Source organism: Dama dama, chromosome 2 (genome assembly GCF_033118175.1).
Source record: "Dama dama isolate Ldn47 chromosome 2, ASM3311817v1, whole genome shotgun sequence".
Taxonomy (NCBI): domain Eukaryota; kingdom Metazoa; phylum Chordata; class Mammalia; order Artiodactyla; family Cervidae; genus Dama; species Dama dama.
The window spans coordinates 25961160-25983754 of NC_083682.1; the positions used below are offsets into that span (position 1 = coordinate 25961160).

Here is a 22595-nt window from a genome sequence, read left to right on the forward strand (position 1 = left end):
TTGAACTTCCAGATCCTTGCGGTTTGTTACCCCATTGCACGTATTTTTTTTCTTTTCTTCTAAAACATTTTCTTTTATTTTTATTTTTTGGCCACACTGTGTGGATTTGCAGGTTCCCCCATCAGGGTATTAAATCCAGGCCACAGCAGTGAAAGCCTGGAATTCTAACCACTAGGCAACCAGGGAACTCAAATATTCTTTCAGTCCCTGCTATGTGCTGGGATTTTTCAGAGGGGAGAACAGGATGAGGGAGAAGGGTAGCAATAAGGAAGGAATAGTTCTAGAAAAACCGAAGAACCTGGGTTGTATTTGGAGTGACAAGCCTGAGTGTTTCCACTATCAGTCCCTCTGCCTGTCACTGATGGCACATCCCGGGGACCACAGGGAGCCAGCTGCTCTTGTTCTGGGTGGTTGTGGCCTGTGAGAGCCTCTGGTTACACCCCATACCTGTGCAGGATGGGGGTCATCGGCTCTGTATGATGCTTGATTCTTGCGATGAGTCCTGTCTGGGCAGATGGAAGCCACCCAGCCCTGCTCTTGGGGGGTCCCAGAGCCCTGTTCACAGTGCTCAGCTCGATCCTGTGCTTGAGACCTGCCAGGCAACGGGCCACTCTGCACAGCTGAGTGATAACTAAGACCCGTCCATAGCACCAAGGGGACCGATGGTTCACAGTCCAGGCACTTACTCTACAGCCTTTACCCTAAGTATATACATGTACACACAGAAGCATGCATCCACGGGTGTGAGTGCACACGGACAGTCACACGTAAGTAAGGACACAAGACCACATTCATACATGCAATGTGAATGCACCTATGCATGTATTCACACGCATGTTTACATACGTGGTCATATGCACAGGCTTGTGCCCATACTTTCCGATTCCTCAGTCTACATGGTTCCCCAGGGAATTAGATGTTTCCTCTCTGTCTGCCAGAGGTGAGTTCTAGTTCTGTTACCATTCCTGCCAAGAGCTGGTAGGAAGACTGGTTCAAGCGATTGATTTCAGAGTCAAGCCCACAGCATCTAGCCGGTGAGGGAAAGAAAGTCAGGCTTCTGAGGAGAAGCTCTTTCCTTTTCCTTGTTCACTCTCCCCTCCAGGGAGGGTCACACCAGACCTTTTTAAATGGGAGGCGGTCATCTTTGTATTAAATTAAGTCATCAGCTCAGCTAACAGTCCTGAGAAGGGTGCCAAGGCTTAGATAATGATTCAGCACTGATCTCCATGTTCAACTTTTAATACAACTGCTTTCTGAACCGTGGAGACAACTGAATTGCTTGCTGTGAAATTTTTATCATTGTGGTCACGTGGATAGTCTTGAGGTTAGGCATATTCAGGCTACTGTTTCCAGATTCTTGATTTGCATTTTTATTAAATATGTGACAATCTGATCATGGTCAATTCCACTCTCTCCTTTTTTTTTTCCGGGCTGTAATCACTTGAAAGATTCTAAAACTTTTAACCTCTGTTTTTTTTTTTTTTTTAATATTTCTATGAGATTTTTCTATGAGAGGAAAAACTCTTAATGGTAAAGAGCTAAAGTCCAACAGATGGGAGGGAGAAAGCATCCCGTGTGTTGAACTGCACTCTAGTGTTTGTGTTCACCCCGTGTGATGTCCTTGTTCCTCCTCTGAGGTGCCTTTCCTCTGGGTGAGCCCGGGGGGAGGAGGCCGGAGAGAAGAGCCCTGGGATAGGAATCAGGTTGCCTGACTCGGTCTTTTATTCGCTCACGCGTCTCTGTGTGGCCTTGGGACCTGGCTGCAGACACCACTGCCGAGTGTGCACCACGCGTGTGCAGAAACCCAGATCATTGGGTTCTCACAACTCCATAAGCTGGCTATCTTTTTTATCCCCACTCTTCCGATGAGCAAGCTGAGGCCTAGAATAATAACTTGCTCTACGTCAAAGAGCTGGTGGTCAGAAGAGCGCGTGTTTATAGCCAAGTCTCTCTACCTCGAGGGCCCAAGTGCTTAGCCATGAAATAGTCTTGACTCTAAATCACTGCCTTGTGCTGAGCCTCGTCTGTAAGTTGAGGAGACAGGGCTAGGCCAGAGGATTTTAGAAAGTGGTTTAGACTCCATTTATGCTCTAGGTTCTCTCTTTCAAGTTTATGGCTCACTGTTACTTAACAGTGCTCCCCCTGGAACCTCTCATGTTAGTGATGTTACTAAGAGAGAAAGAAAAATAAATCATTTTTTTAAAAAAATCACTCGGAATGAACTATAGTCACCAATTCAGAAGACACGCGGGACACCTCTGTTGCTTTATACTTCGCTGAGTGCGTTTGTGTGGTCTCGCCTGTGGTTTTTGTAGGAGCCAGGGGAGGTCACTGTTGTAATCCTGTGTCCACATAAGGGCCCAGCTGCTTACAAGGTGCGTTGATTTACTGAGATGTGCGTGGCTGCAGACTCCAGCCAGCTCAATGTTCAGACCTCCAAGTCCAATGCTCCTTCTCCCACCCAGAATCCTTCTAGACTTAAAAACTCATTTATCCATTCAGCACACCCTACCTGAGTGCCTGCTTAGCATGTGAATTGGAACAGTGTTCTTAACTGCACACATCAAAAGAGCCAGTCTTAGCCTTCAGAGAGCTCTTAATCTAGTGGAGGAAAGGTTTGTTAATTAGATCTTATTGTAATAAATAGACATCAGGAGAACAGAAATGCACAAGAGGTGGAGCCATTCACCTCCGCTGGCCAAGAATTGGGGAAAGCCTCCAAACCAAGATGACATGGGGACGGTGCCTTCCAGGCAGATCAGGAGGAAACTAAGGAAGAAAGAGAAAAAGAGCCTTCAATCAAAGGGCACAGTGACTACAAAGACAAAATTGTGAAGGGCTGGGTACGAGCTGGGACTGGAGAGAAGCCACGTGTGGGTGGAGCACAGGATTGGGCTGTGTGTAAAGGCAGGAGTGTCAGGAGACGGGCTGGAAATGAGGGAGGAAGAATCCTGTGATGCAGGGCATCTTCTGTCACAATAAGGACTTCGGAGTTTATTCTGCACACAACGGAAAACCATTAGAGGCCTTTAATCAAAACATGAAAGATCACATCAGGGTCACCGAGGTCAGTGGAGAATAGAATGGGGAGTGGACAAGACCTGGAAACAGTCTAAAACAGAGATCACAGGTCAGGTGCCTGCTTGGGCCCGCAAAGGTGATACCGCATAAGTAGCACCCTGCGACTCTGGGAAAGGGAACCTCACGCCTCCCCAGAGGGGACCGCCACCACATTTCACCAGCAGGTGGCGCCCTGCAAGAACGTGAGCTCAGTCCTTCCAGACTTGTTTTTACTGAGAAAAAGACAGAAATCCAGATTTTTTGGTGACCTCTCTCCAGTTTTAAATGTGGACATGAATTCAGAAGCTTTAAAAGATACTAGGCAGACCAGTAAGAATCAATCCGTGGGCTGGCTTCTGTACCTGGCTGTCATTTGTAAGCTCTATGGCTGGAGGCCGTATACCTTTTCACCGGCCTGGGCAGATATGGCACAAGCTTGGATTCTGGTCAAAGGAAAGAGAGGAGCACAGATAGCATGGAAATCCTTTAAATTCAGAGATGATGGGAATGGGGAACCGATGGCGTCAGTAGGAAGGCAAAGGTGGGGGGAGTATAGATGGATGGTATGGGGGTTATCGGTACATCCCCCACAGTCTGTTTTAGGCAGTTCACATTCTTGGCAAACACTTCCTTCATAGAGAGTGAAATCTGGTTGAATTAGCTGAGGATGCCGATGAATTAATAACATTACACCCAGGGTTATGTCTGCGAATGTAATTATATTTGCCTGGCACGCCTGAATAAGCAGAGGTAATTGTGGCTAGAGCACATTGCTTGATTGTCTCGATTTGCTTGACAAATAAGGGCATGGAGAAAGTTTGGGGAAGTATGGATTTCAGTCAAGTGTTGAAATAATGATCAGTGAGACCTTTCATCTCAGGAGATCTGAGCTCTGAATCAGACCTGGAGGGCAAACACACCTGCTTGGCACCCACTCCACCTCTCCAGAGACAGCGCGTCAGGAGGATCTGGGGAGGGGTTGGCTCACAGGGGCTGCCAATGGAATCATCTTCATGCTTGGCTTGCTGGCATCGCTGGTTACTTAGAAGTGGCTCTTTGGCACAGGTTAAATGATCCAAACCACCGGGTACTTGCCAGCCTTTTGCTGGCTAGATCTAGCTCCCCAAAGGGGACACAGAGACACGTTCCCCAGTGAAGGATTGCAGACCCTCCCTTTGGGTCACGAATATTTCATCTTTTACACTTTGGTGGCTCTCTATGTTTCTGGGACATCGCTCCACGTGCCCCGGTGAATTATTTAGTGTCCGTCTGCTGGTCTGCTCTGTTCTAAAGCTTCTCACCGAAGGAGGGGCTCGTGGGGGCTGTGATTGGAGCACAGTACTCCAGATGGGGTAGTTACCGCTTGTGACAAGTGTGTCTGCTCTGCTTTGTGTGTGAAGGTCCCAGACAGACACCGAAGGGAATGTTACTGCCGAATCCAGCTCAGGGGGTGTGACCGTGGAGCCCAGCCACTACACCAAGAGTGGACAGCCCGCCCTGGAGGAACTCACTGGTGAGTATGGAGCCCTGGAACCCCCCTGTCTCTGGGAGGTGAGGCCTCCCAAGCAACCACCGCTGGAAGGGCCGAACCCAGCTGGACGTGAAGTTGCTTCGCTGTTGCTTTGATTGATGAGCCAGACTGATTTCCGTCTTCCTCCTTCCTTCTCTTTTTTTCCCTCTTCTCTCTCACGGTCTGTTCCCTCCTTCCAGGACTATAAAAAGTCTTTTACCTGTTGGTGAGTTCTGCTTTAAGCCATACTCCACCCCACTCATGTAGGGGCTCTGGGCTCGGGACACTTCACTTAGATTCTCCTTGTTCACTCTTCAGAGAGAGTTGCTTTCCAAAAAGAGTTAGAACTCTAAAATGTATTGGCTTTTTTCAAATTTCCTTTCTAGAAGCACTGATTGAAAATTGTTCTGAGCATCCTCAGACAGTTGGAAAGAAGATTTCAGCATATTTATTTTACCAAAAACAAAAGTCTAAATTTTATTTAAATGTAACCTAGACAAGGAGCGGTTTCCCTGATCACTCAGACGGTGTTAAGGAATCTGCCTGCAATGTGCGAGACCGGGGTTTGATCCCCAGTTCGGGAAGATCCCCTGGAGAAGGGAATGGCAACCCACTCCAGTATTCTTGCTTGGAGAATCCCATGAACAGAGGAGCCTGGCGGGCTACAGTCCATAGGGTCACAAAGAGTCAGACACAACTGAGCGACTAACACTTTCACTAGACAGGAATGATGATTAAAGGATGCCATATCATATAAAAACATAAAATCTGCAATTGTCATACAGTTAATTCCACAGATGTTTATTGGTGTTATATCGTCACAGTGTTCACGTAAAGAAACAGAAGAAGCATCAGAATTGAATTCCTGCTGCAGTGCGTTCTGGGCCACCACTTTCTCCGTGCCTTATCCCTGTTCCCAGCTCTGTGCCCTGGGTTCCAGCAACTTCTAATCAGGGAAGTGAGTGGTAAGCCACATATTTAGCAGTGGCTGTGTTATTCTTCGCATATCATACCACTTCCTGGGTTGGGTTAAAAACTGACTCCATGTTTGAAATCCATTTATTAGACTAAGTACCCGTGACCCCACCATTTTAATAGCCATGGCACAGCAGTGGAGTTGGTATGCAGCCCATATGATCAACTCATCCACCCATTTGATCATTAACTCTGAGTGTTCATTTCAGAGGATCTGAGAGGTTTAGCTCTTTCCCTCTGGCTCTGCTGGCTGGGCACGTTGAGGAGACAGAGAAGTTTCCAGCCATTTGTAAGTGATCCATCTTGCAGTGGTTTGGGGCCCCACATTTGGGATTGATTTTACGTTTCCTTCTCTCTCAGGTTTTAGCTCCCTTGCATGTGAGAACCTGGATGGTGTGGGAAAAGGGTCAGCTCTCAGGAGAAGGGTATGGAGGTTAATCACTCCTCAGGTCTCCACACACATTCCAGATCGTGTTCATATGTGCACACATCAAAAGAGCCAGGCCAGTGATTCAGCAGCTGGCATGGGTCAGATGTATGTCTTGTGGAGGAGTATGGATTCATGTCAGACCCAGGGGCTCGGTGAAATTTACATCTGAGAAGCGAAAGCGGCAGCCGGAGACCATTCCACATAACACTTAAATTTCAGAGGGACGGGTGGCAGCCTGTGATCTTTTCGGTCCTTTTTCTTTTTCTCCCCATGTCTCCTGAGCATCAGGACAGTAACCAAGTGAGAACTCAGAAAGCTTGAGATGCTGTCAGTGGGCTTGGGGACCAGAACTGTGCAGCCAGTCTTGGCTAATCAAGCACTCTTCGGTGTGAAGTCGAAGGGTTTTAGTTGCTAAGGAAACTTTCTGAATCAAGATGACTTTTCTTTACATTTAAGCAGTGAAACCCACACGTGTGGCTGTGTTGTGTGTGAATAGTTTTATGCCGACATTGCACAGTACCGTGTGTGTATGAGGTTGAATCCAGCTTATCTACAGCCGATCCCTTGAAATGACAACAAATGTGTTGTCTAGGAGTTGCCACTTATGAGACTCTGTGATCAATTGCTTAGTTCTTTCTCCTCACTCATGCAAGTAGGTGGATTGTCCCATGGTGCTCTGTCATTCACACACAGTTACAGGTGAGACGTGCACCTCGGATTGTAGCGTCGGAAGGAACCACATCCACTTATTATCCAGTCCGTGAATCCCTTCTGTCACTCACTGATGAGTTGTCTTTCAGTCTCTGCTGGAATACTTCTTGTGATGGAAAAGCTATTCCTTCATGAGGCAGCCCTTCTATACCTATTTGGTTTTAACTGCTAATGGAGTCTTTTATCCTTCCATTTCTAAATCACTGGACATAATCCAGCCTCTGAAGCTCACGGACAGTTTCCATTCCTTTCCTGCAGCAGGGTGTCCCCTAACTTCCCTCTTCCAAGTGAAAACTCCCAGTTCCATCCGTGCTCCTCATGTTAACACCCTGCCATCCTCGCGTCTGCCCTGTGTGATCAGAATGTGGTGTTCTGTCCATCAGTGCCTGGCTTGCGGGAGGGCTGCCCTGGGCGGGTGAGGAGAGTCACAGGTAAACACGGAATAGTTCATAGTATATGGGCTTCAGGGGCCAGTCGTTTCCCCTGGGGCACGCTGTGTGTTTATTTTGTTCAGACAGTGAATTGGGACGGAGATCTTATACTCCTAAGCCCATCTTCCAGCATGCAGAATGGGCAGTTTAGAACATCATCACCTGAGCAAGGCAGGTGGATTACTGGTCTGTGCTTCTACCTTGCCCTTGAATCTTTGGGGGGAGCAAACACTTCCCAGTGGGACTCCTCAGGGGAAACAGGGCATTCAGATTCAATGAGCCCTACATTTAAGCAGTGAAACTCAGGCGTGTGGTTGTATCATGTGTGTGACTGTTCAGTGAATAATAATTATGGGGACACTACATAGTAGCTTGTATGTATAAGGTTGAATCCAGCTTATCTATAGCCGATTCCTTGAAATGACAACAAATGGGTGTATTTAGGGATGAATGTTTATGGGACTATTTGATCAATTGCTTAGGGATATCATGTGTCATCTCATCTGATCCTTCTAACCTAAGGGAATGGCTTTTATCCCCATTTTGCAGTTGACATTCAAAGAGGATAAGTGATTTGTCCAAGATCGAGTGGCTAATAAGTGGCAATGCCACTGTGCAAACCTTTATCTGTTGGAGTGAAAAATCTATCCTTTCTCTTTCACCCTACGCTGACCAAACATTTTTGGGGCAATAAATATTTCTTGAGCATATCTAGATTTGTGTGGGGGTTACCAAGAATAAAGGTGAGTTACCACTCTGTGTCAAAGACCTTTGTCTTAGGAGACTTAACACAAACAAATGTGTCATTAAGATGTCATTAGAGACGTGGACATATACAGACCTGCCTCAGAGACATTGCCAGTTTGGTTCCAGACCAACTGGCTCCTGCCAATGTGGGAGATGGAGGTTCGATCCCAGGCATGATGCCCTGGAGAAGGAAATGGCTACCCACTCTAGTAGTCTTGCCTGGGAAATCCCATGGACGGAACTGCCTGGCTGGCCGCAGTCCACAGGGTCGCAAAAGAGTAGGACACGACTAAGCAACTAAACAACAGAACATGAAAAGCTATGTTTACACTATATGGTAGTCTATTAAGTATGCAGTAACATTATGTCTAAAAAAAAAACCATACTTTTTTGAACAACGTACCTAATTGAAAAATACTTCATTGCTAAAAAATGCCAACCATTGTCTGAACCTTCAGTGAGTCATAGTCTTTTTGCTGGTGGAGGGGTGGAAATATTGGCAGAATTACCGAAGTGTGACACAGAGACAGAAATGAGTGAGTGCCATTGGAAAAATAGAGCCGACACACTTGGTCGAAGCAGGGTTGCCACAAACCTTCAGTTTGTAAAGATCACAATATCAGCAGAGCACAATAGAACAAGATATGCCTGTAAATATAGTTATTATACTGTTGTGCATGATTAAGTTAATTAATGAAGGTAATTTGAAAACTGGTGCCTAGACTTAGCTTCATAATATATGTTCCCTGCAGGGCCTGGAGCCATCCAAAGGATCAGTACCTTTTTTTGGCAGCCTTTACACAGATAAAATGTGGCCAAACTGGCAGTGAAAGATATTTAATTGATGGCCCTGTGGATAGATGCAATTACGTTCCTCCAAAGCCATTAGGGGAAGGTAAAGCAGACATTCATCACTGCTTTCATTTAAAAACATGGACGTTCATATGTACTTTAAAGAACTGGGTGGGAAATGCAGGTCTGACTACTTTTCAGATAAGGGAAAAATGCCTTTCAAATTTCTCTTGGTTAGGAGTGGGGAGAAAATTGAAAACACTGACGTTTTCAAGGCCAGAGAGTTTGCTATAGCAAATTTCTTCCATAGAATCAATCATTGAATCCAGCCTCCAGGCACCACCGTGCTGAGAATAACCTAAGAATAACCTGGTCATCTGTCTCAGGAGGAAAGTTCATTCTATGCCTTTTCTTAGCTGTCTGTTGCCCTGTTAATGACACTTGCTGGAAGTTCGACTTGGTGTCTGCTGTAAATCCCACTTGCTGTTGCCCATGTGTACCGTGTTCTGTATGGAGCTTAATTTAGAAATATTGCTCAGTACTTGAAATAGTCATCAGTTTTAAAAGACCCGTGATGGTGGTCTTCTCAGCCCTCCTGAAATTACTCTGAGGAAAGGATGTGTGATTCCTCTCATCACTATTGTAGTTATTCAGCTTTTCCTCTCCCCCCATAAGCCCAAACAAGACAGAATGGTCAGACACCCCCCGAGCAAGGCTTCTCTGAGAGGGGGTGTGGCTTCCCAGCTTGTATGTGGCCTCTTTCTCCTGGGATGTTTGTGCCAGCTTCACGTCTCCAGACCAGGTATTTAGTGGGAAATGTCGCCCAGGAATAGAAGTCCCTTGTCCCCCAGAGAGAGGCCTGACTTTTCTCGAACGTTCCCCACTCTGCAGCACCAGCTGGCGTGATTAGGTGCTTTTGGCGGGTGCTGCACTTAGGGATCTTCATTGAGTCCTACGACAGTCCATTGAGACGGGCATGTCACTGTGTTCGATCAGGACCGTGGCATCTGAAGGGCAGAGAGGGTCAGCACCTTCCTCGTGACCACTCAGCCAGGGAGGAGAGGAGCCAGCATTCGAGATGACATAACAAATCGTACCAGGAAGGCAAACCTCTCTCTGTAGAAATGTTGATGGTCAATAGGTGCAGATCTTTTAGCCACTCCCAATGAGCCATCTATAATGTTGCCATCAGGGCTTCCCTGGGGGCTCAGTGCTAAAGAATATGCCTGCAGTGCAGGAGACACGGGTCTGATCCCTTCCCAGAGGAAGATCCCACCTGCCTCGGAGCAACGAAGCCCAGGAACCACAGCTCCTGAAGCCTGTGCTCCACAATAAGAGAAGTCACAGCAGTGAGAAGCCTGCCCAGCACAACGAAGAGTAACCCCTGCTCACCACACCTAGAGAAAGCCCGAGCCACAGTGAAGACCCAGCACAGCCAAAAATACATAAATAAGGAAAATAACGGGTCAGTAGGCAGCAGCACCTATCTATGGAGGAGAAAGCAAAAGGCCTTTCCCACTTCTGGATGGTTGGGAAATGATTCCTGGGCAGGACTCAGACCTAACATGTGCGTGTCTTTATGAGAGACAGTGTGGAAAAGTGTTTACTGTCTCAGACTCTGTCTTTGTCTCACAAGCTAGGCCTCACCTATTGCTGAAGGGACCTGCAGGGAGAAGACAGACTTCTCTATTTAGGTGTAACAGCTTTCTTCGGGTATTCCTTCATCCATCCATTCATTCATTCTCAAACCCTTCTTGAGGATGTGTGATGAGCCAGCTCCCAAGCAGGCAACATGGTTATGGTCATGGACACGATTGCTGTTCCCTTGAATCTCCCCATCCACCTGAGAACTTAAACAGTCTTCGCCTTTGTCTCTCCAGGGGAGGATCCCGAGGCTCGGCGACTGCGGACGGTGAAGAACATTGCTGATCTGCGGCAGAATTTGGAGGAGACCATGTCCAGTTTACGGGGAACTCAGGTTACACACAGGTACCTGGAGCGTGAATCACTTTCCTGAACCAGCTGGTAACTTGATTATCACATGGCTGCTCCTGCCATGGTGTGTTCCCACCCTAGCCACGTTCGTGATTTAGTTAATAATGGAATAAATAACCTGATTGCCAATGTGCTGAAATTCGCCGAGCATACCAGATGGCATGCAGAAGTGTCAGGAGCAAAAATCCATAGAGAAGGATTCCTTCCCAAAGCAGAACGTTGCTCAATCCATTCCACAGAGGATGTGGCAGACCAGCTGCATTGAAATTTCCCTTTGCTTGCATTTTCCAAAATGATATTGGGCTGTTAAAATAAGCAGGTGAACTGTACTTGACCTGTGTGATAAAATGAATAACTCACATTCCTGCCCTCTCTTCTGATCCCCAGCACTCTGTAACGTTGTTAGTCATGCACGTGTATAAAACACGTACAGAAATATTTATAAAAACGGAGGATCATGTTTAAACCACGGTTTCGTTGGATGAACTCTAGGATTACATTGGAAACATTTATCAGCTTCTTTTCATTGTTGAGCGAGAAGGTGAAGAGGATGCAGCCCTGGGCATCCTTCATGATTTGGGCAGAACCAGGTTTTACGGTTTGTGTTTGGCCTTGATGATCAAGGTAAAGGCCTGGTTACCCCTTTGAGCTCCCAGGTCAGGGAGGTCTCCTTTGCTTCTCCGGTTTCAGTCTTTTTGATAAATGAACACAACAGGAGATTGCCGGGCTCCCCCTCTGCCTGTAGCTTTGGCAGAACAGGGTTGAGCACCATGGGTTCTTAAAGGAGACCAGGGCCTAAACCTTGCGTGCATGTGAAGTCGTCTCTGTCTTGTCCGACTCTTTGCTACCCCGCGGACTGTAGCCCACCAGGCTCCGCTGTCCATGGAAAGAATACTGGAGTGGTTTGCCCTTCTTTCCTCCAGGAGATCTTCCTGACCAGGGATTGAATCCACTTCTCTTATGTCTCCTGCATTGGCAGGCAGGTTCTTTACCACTGGCGCCACCTGGGAAGCCCACCTAAACCTTGGGGGTTCCCAATATGAGAAAAGTCAGGCAGGTTGCTTCCCAGATCAGAGGGAAGCAAAAGCAGCTGAGGCACCTAATTGGTTCCTTCCAGAGGCGAGTACCCTGGGGTGGGATGGTGCTGGCACGGAGCCAGGGGCTGGACTGCCCCTCTGTGATGGGATAAGTCACCTCCATCCTTCCCCCATCATCACTGAAACAGACTTAATGTCGGTTCCAGCAGTTTGGTGGATTTCTTGGCTCAGGCTAAGATGGTGATCATGAGAGGAGGGAAAGCATCCATGCTTTCTCCTGCAGGAAAGACTCTCACTCTCTCTGCTTAGTTAACACATTATTGACTGGGGGATTTTTGCAGAAACTAGCACCTGTGGCCAGCAATTTGCTCCATCAGTGAAAATCGAAATACTCCCGTCAATAACATTCGGGTAACAAAAGACATATTAATACCTCTTTGGTCAATAAGTTGTTAAGAGACCCCCGTGTTTCTCATCTTGATGGTGTGGCAAGACGTGGGACAAGCTCAGTCCCCTGGCAGATTCAGACCCAGCTAGTTTCATGCGTCACCAGCCCAGGCATTCATCTTTCATTTCTGGTCTTTTGCTCCCGAAGTTTAATTGTCATTTTGGACAAAAGAAGGGAGAAGCAAATGTGTGGAGGAAATGCATGTTACAGAGTGAGAAAGTCAGGACCCTCCTCACCTGCTTGGTCTGGAGAGAGCTGAGGACGTGAAATGTCTTAGGACCCCGGGGAAGGACGGGTGCCTCCCACCTTTAGGAAGGAAGAGATGAAAGGCAGCATCCAAGGACAAGCAGGCAGGCGCTATGTCCCATGGTTACCAGTCCAGCGTTGTCTACTTCCCTTCCTGGCTTACAAAGAAGACGAGTTAAGATCATTTCTTTACAGTAACTGGGGGTCTGCCCTGGTGGTCCAGTGACTAAGACTCCATGCTGCCAACGCAGGGGGCTCAGGTTCAATCCCTGGTCAGGAAACTAGATTCCACATGGCGCCACTAAAGATCCCACGTGCTGCAGCTGAGACTCGGCACTGGCAAATAAGTAAACAAAAGTGAATATTAATAAATGAACTAACTGGTCGTGGGTATCTTGTACCATGTTTTAGGGGAAAAGTCTCCACTGGGCTTTTCGCTATGTCACTTGAACATGCAGTTTCATCTTTTCATTTGTAACAGCAGAACTGCAGTAGGTGGAATATTGGTACCTTATTTTGTGATCCTATTTTGTATATGGGAAGTATTTCATAGTTCTAAAAAAGAAATTAAAGAGGATGTAAACCGCAAAGACCACTGGGCCCGTTGGGGTCTCACGCAAGGCCGGTTTTGTGTCTCTAGCACGTTGGAAACCACGTTTGACACCAACGTCACCACGGAGATCAGCGGGCGCAGTATCCTCAGCTTGACGGGCAGGCCCACTCCCCTGGCCTGGAGGCTCGGCCAGTCCAGCCCCCGGCTGCAGGCGGGAGACGCCCCCTCGATGGGCAACGGGTACCCTCCCCGAGCCAACGCCAGCCGCTTCATCAACACCGAGTCAGGCCGCTACGTGTATTCTGCCCCCCTGCGGAGGCAGCTGGCCTCCAGGGGCAGCAGCGTCTGCCACGTGGACGTCTCGGACAAGGCGGGAGACGAGATGGACCTGGAGGCCATCAGCATGGACGCGCCTGGCTACATGAGCGACGGGGACGTGCTGAGCAAGAACATGCGGGCGGACGACATCACCAGCGGGTGAGTACCTGGGCCTCCGGGAGCAGGGGCACGGCCCCTGCCTTCTCTTCTGCGGGACTTCCTGACGTTCTCTGGAGTGAGGTGTTCATCACTCAGTCGTGTCTGACTCTGTGACCCCATGGACTGTAACCCGCCAGGCTCCTCTGTCTATGGAGTTCTCCAGGCAAGAGTACTGGAGTGGGTTGCCATTTCCTTCACCAGGGGATCTTTCTGATGCAGGGATCGAACTCCGGTCTCCTGCACTGCAGGCAGATTCTTTACCGTCTGAGCCCCCAGGGAAGCCCAGCGTTCTCTGGGGAGAGCAAACTACCTTCCTCATGTCCTGTCCGTGTCGAAGGCTGTGTGCTGTGGAGGGGAGCCTTCTGGGCCGAGAGACACAAGACCTGGGCTGCAGTCCAGGCCTGGCGGTAACTCGCTGGGCAGTCCCAGCCAGGCTCCACCGGCAGCCAGAGTGGCACTTGACAGCGAACCGTACCATGTCAGCCCTTTACCAAACCTTATGGGTAGAAGCCGGACCCCTGAGCCTGGTGTATCTGGCCCTTACCTGCCCCCTAGAGCTGCTTGTTCTCCATTCTCCTTCTGCTGCTGCAGTGGGTTTTTGTGTTCTGTCTCATCAAGTCTTCCCCGCCTCAGGGTCTTTGCACTGTTTCTCTGCCTCGGTCCTGTTGCCCAGACCTCTATACTGGTTCCTTCTGGCAGCTCTGCCGGCATCTCTTTGAAGGGTCATCCTTGACCCTTCAACTTGAAGTCTTGTATGTGACCTGTCCTAGGGCTATTCTCCATCACTGTGTTTATATTCATTTGGAAGCTTATCAGTGTTAAAAATTATCCTGGGTGTGTGTTACTCACTCACTCATTTCTGATTCTTTGCGCCCCATGGGGTGTAGCCCACCAGGCTCCTTCGTCCATGTGATTATTCTGAGGATGGGTTTGTATTGTATTATCTCTCCGCCTGCTCCTGCTTACAGAGGTAAGTGCCGTGATGCAGCAGGACACTCCGGCTTGCCCACCACTGAATCCCCAGTGCCTTGTACATGTAGGAGTGTATAAACTTTGCTGAACTGGTGAACACGCGGCTGCATGGATGAAGAAGCAAGCCCAACCTCTCTGTAACATGTGAAGATGAGGGGAGCGATGCGATGATGTCTGAGCCGGGCCGTGACCCTGTGTGGCCCGAGGCTTGGCTTCCTGCATTTGCCCCGTTACAGGTCCCCATGGAAGCTGAACAAGCATCCGTTTACCCCACTTGCCCGTGATCCCTTCATCTGTTAACCTGGCTTGCCCAGAAGTCCTTCAAGATCTTTTCCTCCTCTAACATTCTAAGGTAAAATTACAGATGATAAACATCAGGCATGATGCTCATGCCATTCATTTTCCTGAACATAGTGATCAAGAGCCCCGTGGGTGAGACAGTATTTTGTTAATAATAGCTCGTTCTCCCACTATGTGCCAAGCGTTGTGCTAGGTGCTTTATATATATTATCTTCCCTCACAGCAATCCTTTGAAGTAGGTAATATCATAAATCCCCATCTTATGGAGGAGTAAACTGAAGCTCAGGAAGGTTAAATCACTTGCCCAAGTCGAGTAGCTAAGAGGCAGGGCTCAGGGCTAGTGCTCCTGAGCACAGCGCCTTAACCAGTGTCCCGGCCCATCGTCTCCAGGATTTCATTTCTGTGTTGAAATAGCACAGCTTCTTGGGTTTATTTCAAAATTGACTTGCTTAGTTCTACCTATCTGTCCAGAAGTGTTCTTTTATTTAAAGCTTAGAGATAGAGGTACTTTGCCCTTCTGCCTGTTACTTTTAGAACCATCCCATTGTGAAATATTGGAAGACAGGAGCCACCAAACCCTCATAGTGTAACAACTTTCTGCTACCCTCATGGCTGGGAAAGTTAATGGTCTGGTAAATCAAATGATTCCGTTAACTTAGAGCATCATTTTGTGTCTCTTGTTTTCCATGAACATGAAAACAGTGCGTGTATGCATGCTAAGTCACTTCAGTCATGTCCAACTTCAGTCCTACGGACTGTAGCCCTCCAGGCTCCTCTGTCCGTGGGATTTTTCAGACAAGAATACTAGAGTGTGTTGCCAGGCCCTCCTCCAGGGGGATCTTCCCAACCCAGGGATCGACCCATGTCTGTTTTGTCTCATGTGTTGGCAGGTGAGTTCTTTACCACTAGCGCCACCTAGGAAGCCTGTGAAAACAGTAACATATGCGTATTACTAAAATTGCATATAATGTAATCTTTTAAATTATTTTAATAATTTATAATTAAATTTTTATTGAAATTAAAAATTAAAATAATTTATAATTAAATTTAATAATTAAATTTATTAATTATTTTAAATGTTATTATTTAGAAGACCATTGGTATTCAGCATGGTGTCAAGGTTATCTATATCATTTCCCACTGTGATATACAACCAAACATTTTGGGATTATTTTGAGATTTTCTTACTTTGTAAGAAACATTTATTCTCTTGCCAGGTCAGTCTTTTAATAAATGAAGGTGTGTTTATTTTCATGTACTACCAACAGTTTCCACAAGGTGGCGACATTGAAACACCCTAAACTGAACCTTAGTGATGTTACAGTGAGACATTCCTAGTCTCTTTAGCTATTCAAACCAGAGCCGTTACCCCCTGCTAAAAAGCACAAATGTTTACATTTCACTTCCTGCTTTGCGAAGCTTACATTTTTAGCAAGTGAGATAGCACTTAGAGCACGTGTAGATAAAAGTGTGGAAAATGTAAGCAAACCACCCAATTATTGAAATTGGAGCACTCTGGTCTGTTTCCAACTCCCTCCCGAAACCCCCCCCCCCCCCCCCCCCCCCGGTTACTTTCCATGTAGAAACTTACCTGCACGGTGAAGAGAGGCAGCCCAGATGGCATCTAACACTCCTCCTGGTTGTGACATTCTGGAGCACTGGTTAAGCACGACTCCACTCTCTGGAAGTGCATGTCAGTTTCTGCTTTGAGGGTCAGTCACTGGCTTGCCTTTATATGCAGAGTTCAGGGCACACCATTTAACGTCCTTTGCTTTCAGTTCTTTTTCCTTTTATAAACACAACAAGGTTGTAGATATTGAAGGACTGGGTCCTTTGGTCTGTGCTTCAGAATCTGCCCCGTAAGTCATATTGCTGCGGCATTGGAGTAATGGAAGAAAACAAATAGCAGATAAGGTTGAATCCCTCCCTGCCACTACTGAGCTCTGTGACATTTAAGCACGTTATTTAACTTCCCGAAACCTTGAAGCACTACAATTAATTTGGTTTTTAACCTTCTACAGTTAGATTTCTCTTTGAGGTTTTATCTAATTAATGGCAAACATCTGATGAAGACACGCAGTTTCAGGCAATGTTCAGATGTCTTATCAACCTCAAAGATCCCAGCACTTGGGAACAATGAAATGATTACAGTTTTCGTCGAGATGTTTGTTTGACTTAGTGGAAGCAGCCTTGATGTATGCCGCTGCTGCTGCTGCTGCTAAGTCACTTCAGTCGTGTCCGACCCTGTGTGACCCCATAGACGGCAGCCCACCAGGCTCCCCCGTCCCTGGGATTCTCCAGGCAAGAACACTGGAGTGGGTTGCCATTTCCTTCTCCAATGCATGAAAGTGAAAAATGAAAGTGAAGTCACTCAGTCGTGTCCGACCCTTAGCGACCCCATGGACTGCAGCCTACCAGGCTCCTCTGTCCATGGGATTTTCTAGGCAAGAGTACTGGAGTGGGGTGCCATTGCCTTCTCCCCTTGATGTATGAGGATTATATAAATCAGTGTGGAGCCTCTTTGAGGAAAGTTCTTGTAAAAGTTTACAGCAAGCTTGTTTAGTAAGACTGATGTGGAAGTAAATTCCAGTTTCGGAAAACCCATGGCGTTTATTTTTAAAACGATGCTGGACCTCAGCTTGGTTAAATAGCTGTTTTGTGATGTCTCCAGCTCCTTGTTGCTCCTGGATATGAACGCATGTGCACCTCGTGTACCATTAGGTTCTCCCTAAGGTGGGACTGGCGTTCCTTGATTTCCATGGAGTTTAGCTTAGGAACTAACGGCACATGCCTTTGGTCTCCGTGTGTGTACTTCGTAAACCCTTCTATCGCACTTAGCATGTGCCAAGCATGTCTCCGTACTTTACAAGAAATCGCCTGACCTCACCACTTCATTTTATTAGACTGATAAATTGGATTTCAGCTGTAGCTAGTGAAAAAGGAGTTAAAGTAGCAGACGTAGATGTCTCTTACTAAGATTTGATCTGTGAAGTCGATCCATGTACTCATCTTCTAAAGCTTCAGAGCACCATATGGTATAGAGTGACATTAAAGGGACAGACTTAGAGTCCATATGTTTGGAAAGATTTTTTTTTTCTTTTCAAAGGAGCCACTGAGTTGTTGTAATAATGTTCCATACTACGAATATACCTCCCTTCCTAGGCGGGGGAAGGGGGGGGAGACCATTTAAATTTAGCATCAGAAATTTCTCTGAGAGCCCTTGATGGCTTCCCATTGCCTGTGGGAACAAATGTCAGCTTCTTCACGGGGAGGCTGCTTATGGCCTCTCCCTCAGCTGCCCTCCCAGCCTCCGCCCTGGCCCTGGCCCTCCTCAGCGCCCTTGACTTCTGCCATCTGTTACCCAGGGTCGTTTCCTGCATTCACAACGCTTTGTGCCGTAGGACCTGCCTCTGTCTCCCTGGAATTTCTTTCCCCTGAGGCTTATCTAACATTAAAAAAAAAAACCTCCTCTGTGATGCCCTCCTAGATTCCCTCAGTCAGAGTTAGCTCTGTCTCATTTCTGGTGCCCTCGATCCACACCCGAGCTGGTGTGTGAACCTTTTGCTTGGCACAGGAAGTGTTTGAGGGAGACTCTGTTGAGGAAAGAGTGTGGTCTTAAGAGGCAGGCAGATTTGAGATTTAATCTTGCCTCTGCCAAATGAGGGCTTCCCTCATAGCTCAACTGGTAAAGAATCTGCCTGCAAGGCAGGAGACCCTGGTTTGATTCCTGGGTCAGAAAGTTGCCCCGGAGAAGGGATAGGCTACCCACTCCAATATTCTTGGCCTTCCCTTGTGGCTCAGCTGGTAAAGAATCCACCTGCAATGTGGGAGACCTGGGTTCAATCCCTGGGTTGGGACGATCCCCTGGAGAAGGGAAAGGCTACCCACTCCAGTATTCTGGCCTAGAGGATTTGGGAGTCCAGTATTCTGGAATCTGGAATACAGAATCCAGTATTCTGGCCTGGAGAATGCAGGAGACCTGGGTTCAAACCCTGGGTTGGGAATATCCCCTGGAGAAGAGAAAGGCTACCCACTCCAGTAATCTGGTCTGGAGAATTCCATGGACTGTATATAGTCCGTGGGGTCACAAAGAGTCGGACACGACTGAGTGGCTTTCACTTCTGCCAAATGAACTCAGAACAAGTTTTCATTTGAGAATTAGACATAGACCTTGAGGATCACCTGGGAGAGTCCAGGATACTCAAGAAACATCATGTACAACGTCCTCCAGCAAACACAGAGCTCCCAGAAGGCAGATGGTGCCCATTATTTGTCTCAGATTCTAACACAAGTAGGAATGTAACAAATATTTTGTGAATGGTCTGTCCTTCATGCCTACCCTCACGGGACCCTGGGCTTATATAACTTGCCACCACCAGCTGTGAAAGGCAGTCATTCTATTTACAGAATACTTAAGAGAAAATCAGTTTAGCCTCTGGTATTTCTTTTCGGTGCAATGCGTAGCTCCATCTAGTGGAGCATACAGGGTGTGATGCTGTGGATTTGATTGCTTCTAACTCAAAGAATCATTTTATTGGTGTAAGACTCAGAGCTGGTGTTATTCAAGACTGAAAAAGTGGGGATTGTAGTGGTTGGCTCATCTTTGAATGTGGCCTGGCCAGAAGTCTAGTGCAGGAGAGAACATGGGGCTGTGAGCAAGCAGGTCCTCAGAGTTGGCTTTTCGATGATGGCAGTCTTCCCTGTGAGGTGTCAGGGGTTACTCCATCAACAGATGCCACAGATGCCTGCTGGGAGACTTCACCGCTCTGAAGCTGAGGAACCCATCCTCACTGAATTCCTTATACCTCCATGGAAATGTCATGGCATGTCTTCCCTCCAGCTGCAAGGACAAAATACCATAGGCTGAGTGACTTCAATAACAGACACCTACTTCTCATAGTTCTGGAGGCTGGAAGTTCATGATCAAGGTACCAGCCTGGTCACGTTCTGGTGAGCACCCCTTGCTGGCTTGCTGTGGTCCTCCCAAAGCAGAGAGAAGCAGGTCTGGAGTGTCTTCCTCTTCTTCTAAGGGCATTAATCCCATTTTGGGGGCCCCATCCTCGTGACCTCTTCAAACCCATTTAACTTCCAGAGGCCTCACCTCCTAATACCATCACATTGGTGACTAGGGCCTCATCGTATGATTTTTCCGGGGTCGGGGGAAACACAGACATTTAACCACAGCAGGGTGTTTTATGCGTCCATGCATCCTTCTCATGTACAACACCCTGTGTTGCCTTTCCCATCATTGCTTGCCAGGTCACCTCCTGCCGGAAGCCTTCCCTGATTCTATCCAAGCAGAGCCGGTGATTCTTTGTTCTGGGCTCTGATAGTCTTTGACATAACCTGTAATGGCACTGACAGCATCGCACCAGAATTATTACAAATATATAATGTGTGTATAAAATTAAACCAGTCATCCATACGGAACATCTTTTCAGATTGTTTCGGTACATTGATTATGAGAAACGGACAGAGCCCATGCCTGTTACCAGCTCTTCAAGGTCGAAGTCCAGTCTGTCTTAGGGGCTCCCCTGTCTTCATTGGCTAGCACAGTGCCTGTTCCATAGTAAGTAACCAATCGATACTCACTGACTAAAGGCTACAGCAGACCTTCAGTAAAACAAGAGCGGTCACAGGCTTCTGAAAGAAGATGTGCCTCAGGTTGAAGCCCCTTGAACTTGACACCCTGGCCACATGGTCTTCCTTTCCGTGGCTCTGTTTATTCCAAACCTGTGCCGCCCTCAATCCCAGCGAGCTGGACATCGACCGTGCAAGGGAAAGAAAGTGCCAAGGCCATACGCCATGGGGGTGGGAGCGAAGGTGCCCTGTTCCTCTCTTCCTTCTTTCAGAGACCATCTTGGGACAAATGAGGGAAGAGTTTCTCATCAAGTCAGCATAGGATACAGCTGGGCTCTTTCTTCTCTTCTAAATGTTTCTCTTGGTCTTTCCAGGCCAGACCTGAAGTCACCTTGACAGGCTGCTGTTCCTGGCAAACTAATAGGAAAGGAAGCCAAAATACTCCTTTTGGCCAAAATGCACGCCGCAGCCAAGATAAACAGTTTTAGGTGAGGCTGTCCTGAAAGGCACCGAGTCACGATAGGGTCCCTCCAGATGTGGCAGTTACCTCTGAGACTTGAAAAAGGTGGACTCTTGTTTCTCCAGGTTGATCCCTCTGAAGTGATCTTGGTTTTGGGGTTCCTGGAAGGCTTTGGAATTCCAGGTCTCCCATCGGCTACTGGTCAGGTCTCAGTGATATTCGGGAGGCTGAACTGCCGTGGAAAAGTGGAGACTGTTCTCTAGACAGATCTGTAGGGCCTTGGGCAAACCACTTGTCCTTAATGCCCTGCATTCCTTTTACACATCCTCCCATGCCAAAAATCCAGGGAGTTCCCTGGCGGGCCAGTGGTTAGGACTCTTTACTTTCAGTGGGGAGGGCACAGGTTCAATCCCTGGTCAGGGAACTGAGATTTTGCAAGTCATGTGATGTCAAAAAAAAAAAAAAAATGCAATGGTGCTCCAGCGTGAAGCCATGGGCCCGGGGTAGCCCAGTATGTTGGTGGAACTAGGCCAAGTCCCCAGTCTTTCAGCCTCTCTGTTCCTCCCTGCTTCCCTTGGTGATTTGTACAAGTCTTAGTAGTGTATGAATTCACAGAAACCAGGAATACTTGGCCCCTTCTGATTTTTTCCTTGGTGTTAAACATCATAGGCAAATCCCGTGACCCCTGTTTCCCTGGGCAGAGTCAGTGAGCACATGGGGTCGTGCAGCGGGCAGCATTCATTTCCCGACGTGTCGCCGAGCAAATGCCAGCTTTCCTCACCTGGCTGTGATGTCATCTGACCCGGTGGTGCTGCGGACTGATGGCTCTGGCTACCAAGATGAGTTGTCTGTCCCCAGTGGCTGGGGCGGCATCGCTTTTGAGCACGTCGTCTTCCCCACAGCGCAGACTTGCTTGATTTACTGAGTGTGGGCAATCACTCAGCCCTTGTAGGCAGCTGAGCAGGCAGTTTAATCAGAGGAGAAAGAACAATTGAGCTCAGGATATGGTGAAAGTAGAGAATTTCTCCAGCTTCCCAAGCCTGCTTGCGCCACTGTTGGTGTCAGTGACGATAGATTTAGCAGGCAGAGAACAGAATGCAAAAAAGATTTCCTGGAGAACAGCCCTGCGGAGAAATGAAGTGTGGTCCAACTTTGACATGGGCAGGTCAGACCGTTACTCATAAGAGCAAATGTTGGCTTAGTAGTTTATGGAGAAGAGAGGGGGGAAAGCGGGGGAGAGGGGTGCCTTGTCTTCTCAGGAAACTAGACCCTGACTGCTTGGGAAATTCCTAGCTTGCTTTGAGATTTGATCCCTTCCCACTCCCACCCCCAACCACAGAATCCTGCAGGGAAGGAAGGGAAGAAGTGAACGAAAGTGGGTGCTTTGGGGAGAGGAAAACCTTCTGAAGGGGCCGCCCACCGCCTGCTTGCCCATCCTCAGCGACATCCTCCCACGCACGGGTTCCCCAAAACCTGGAAACCCTTCCTGGGGCCTGCCTTCTGGGGAGGCTCCAGGCAAAAGGCAGTAAAATTCCGTTTAGAAAGTGTTTATGGAGTTTGTTGTGTACCGGAGACTGTGCCAAAGATAGGAAGGCCGAGGGAAGTGAATGAGACGCAGAGCATCCCTGAGGATGCTCATAGAACAGGCAAGTGACAGGTCAGTGTCAGGACGGGGAGCTCTAGAGAAGGGAAGCAGCGGTGCCTTCCAACAGGACAGTGAGTGCAGACTAAGGTGTGCTGTGAGCTGGGGGCCATGGCACGAAGACCAGCCTGGCTGCTCTGCTCTGGGCTCGGTGCCCCAGAGCACGCTCCCGGGCCCGTCTCAGAGCTCTTGTGTGGCTTCAGTGAGTTCATGCCCGTGAACTTGGCCC

General features: G+C 47.9%; 1 protein-coding gene across 6 annotated transcripts in view; it reads left to right on the forward strand.

Annotated features, from left to right (window-relative positions):
• NAV2 (neuron navigator 2) overlaps window positions 1-22595 on the forward strand; it is a 417005-nt gene that overhangs the window by 241770 nt on the left and 152640 nt on the right. For all 6 annotated transcript variants that reach the window (XM_061167929.1, XM_061167935.1, XM_061167940.1 and 3 more), the window contains exons 8-10: window positions 4461-4573; window positions 10537-10645; window positions 13023-13412. In XM_061167929.1, the coding sequence (XP_061023912.1) occupies window positions 4461-4573; window positions 10537-10645; window positions 13023-13412 (612 nt within the window). The remainder of the gene's footprint in view (window positions 1-4460; window positions 4574-10536; window positions 10646-13022; window positions 13413-22595) is intronic.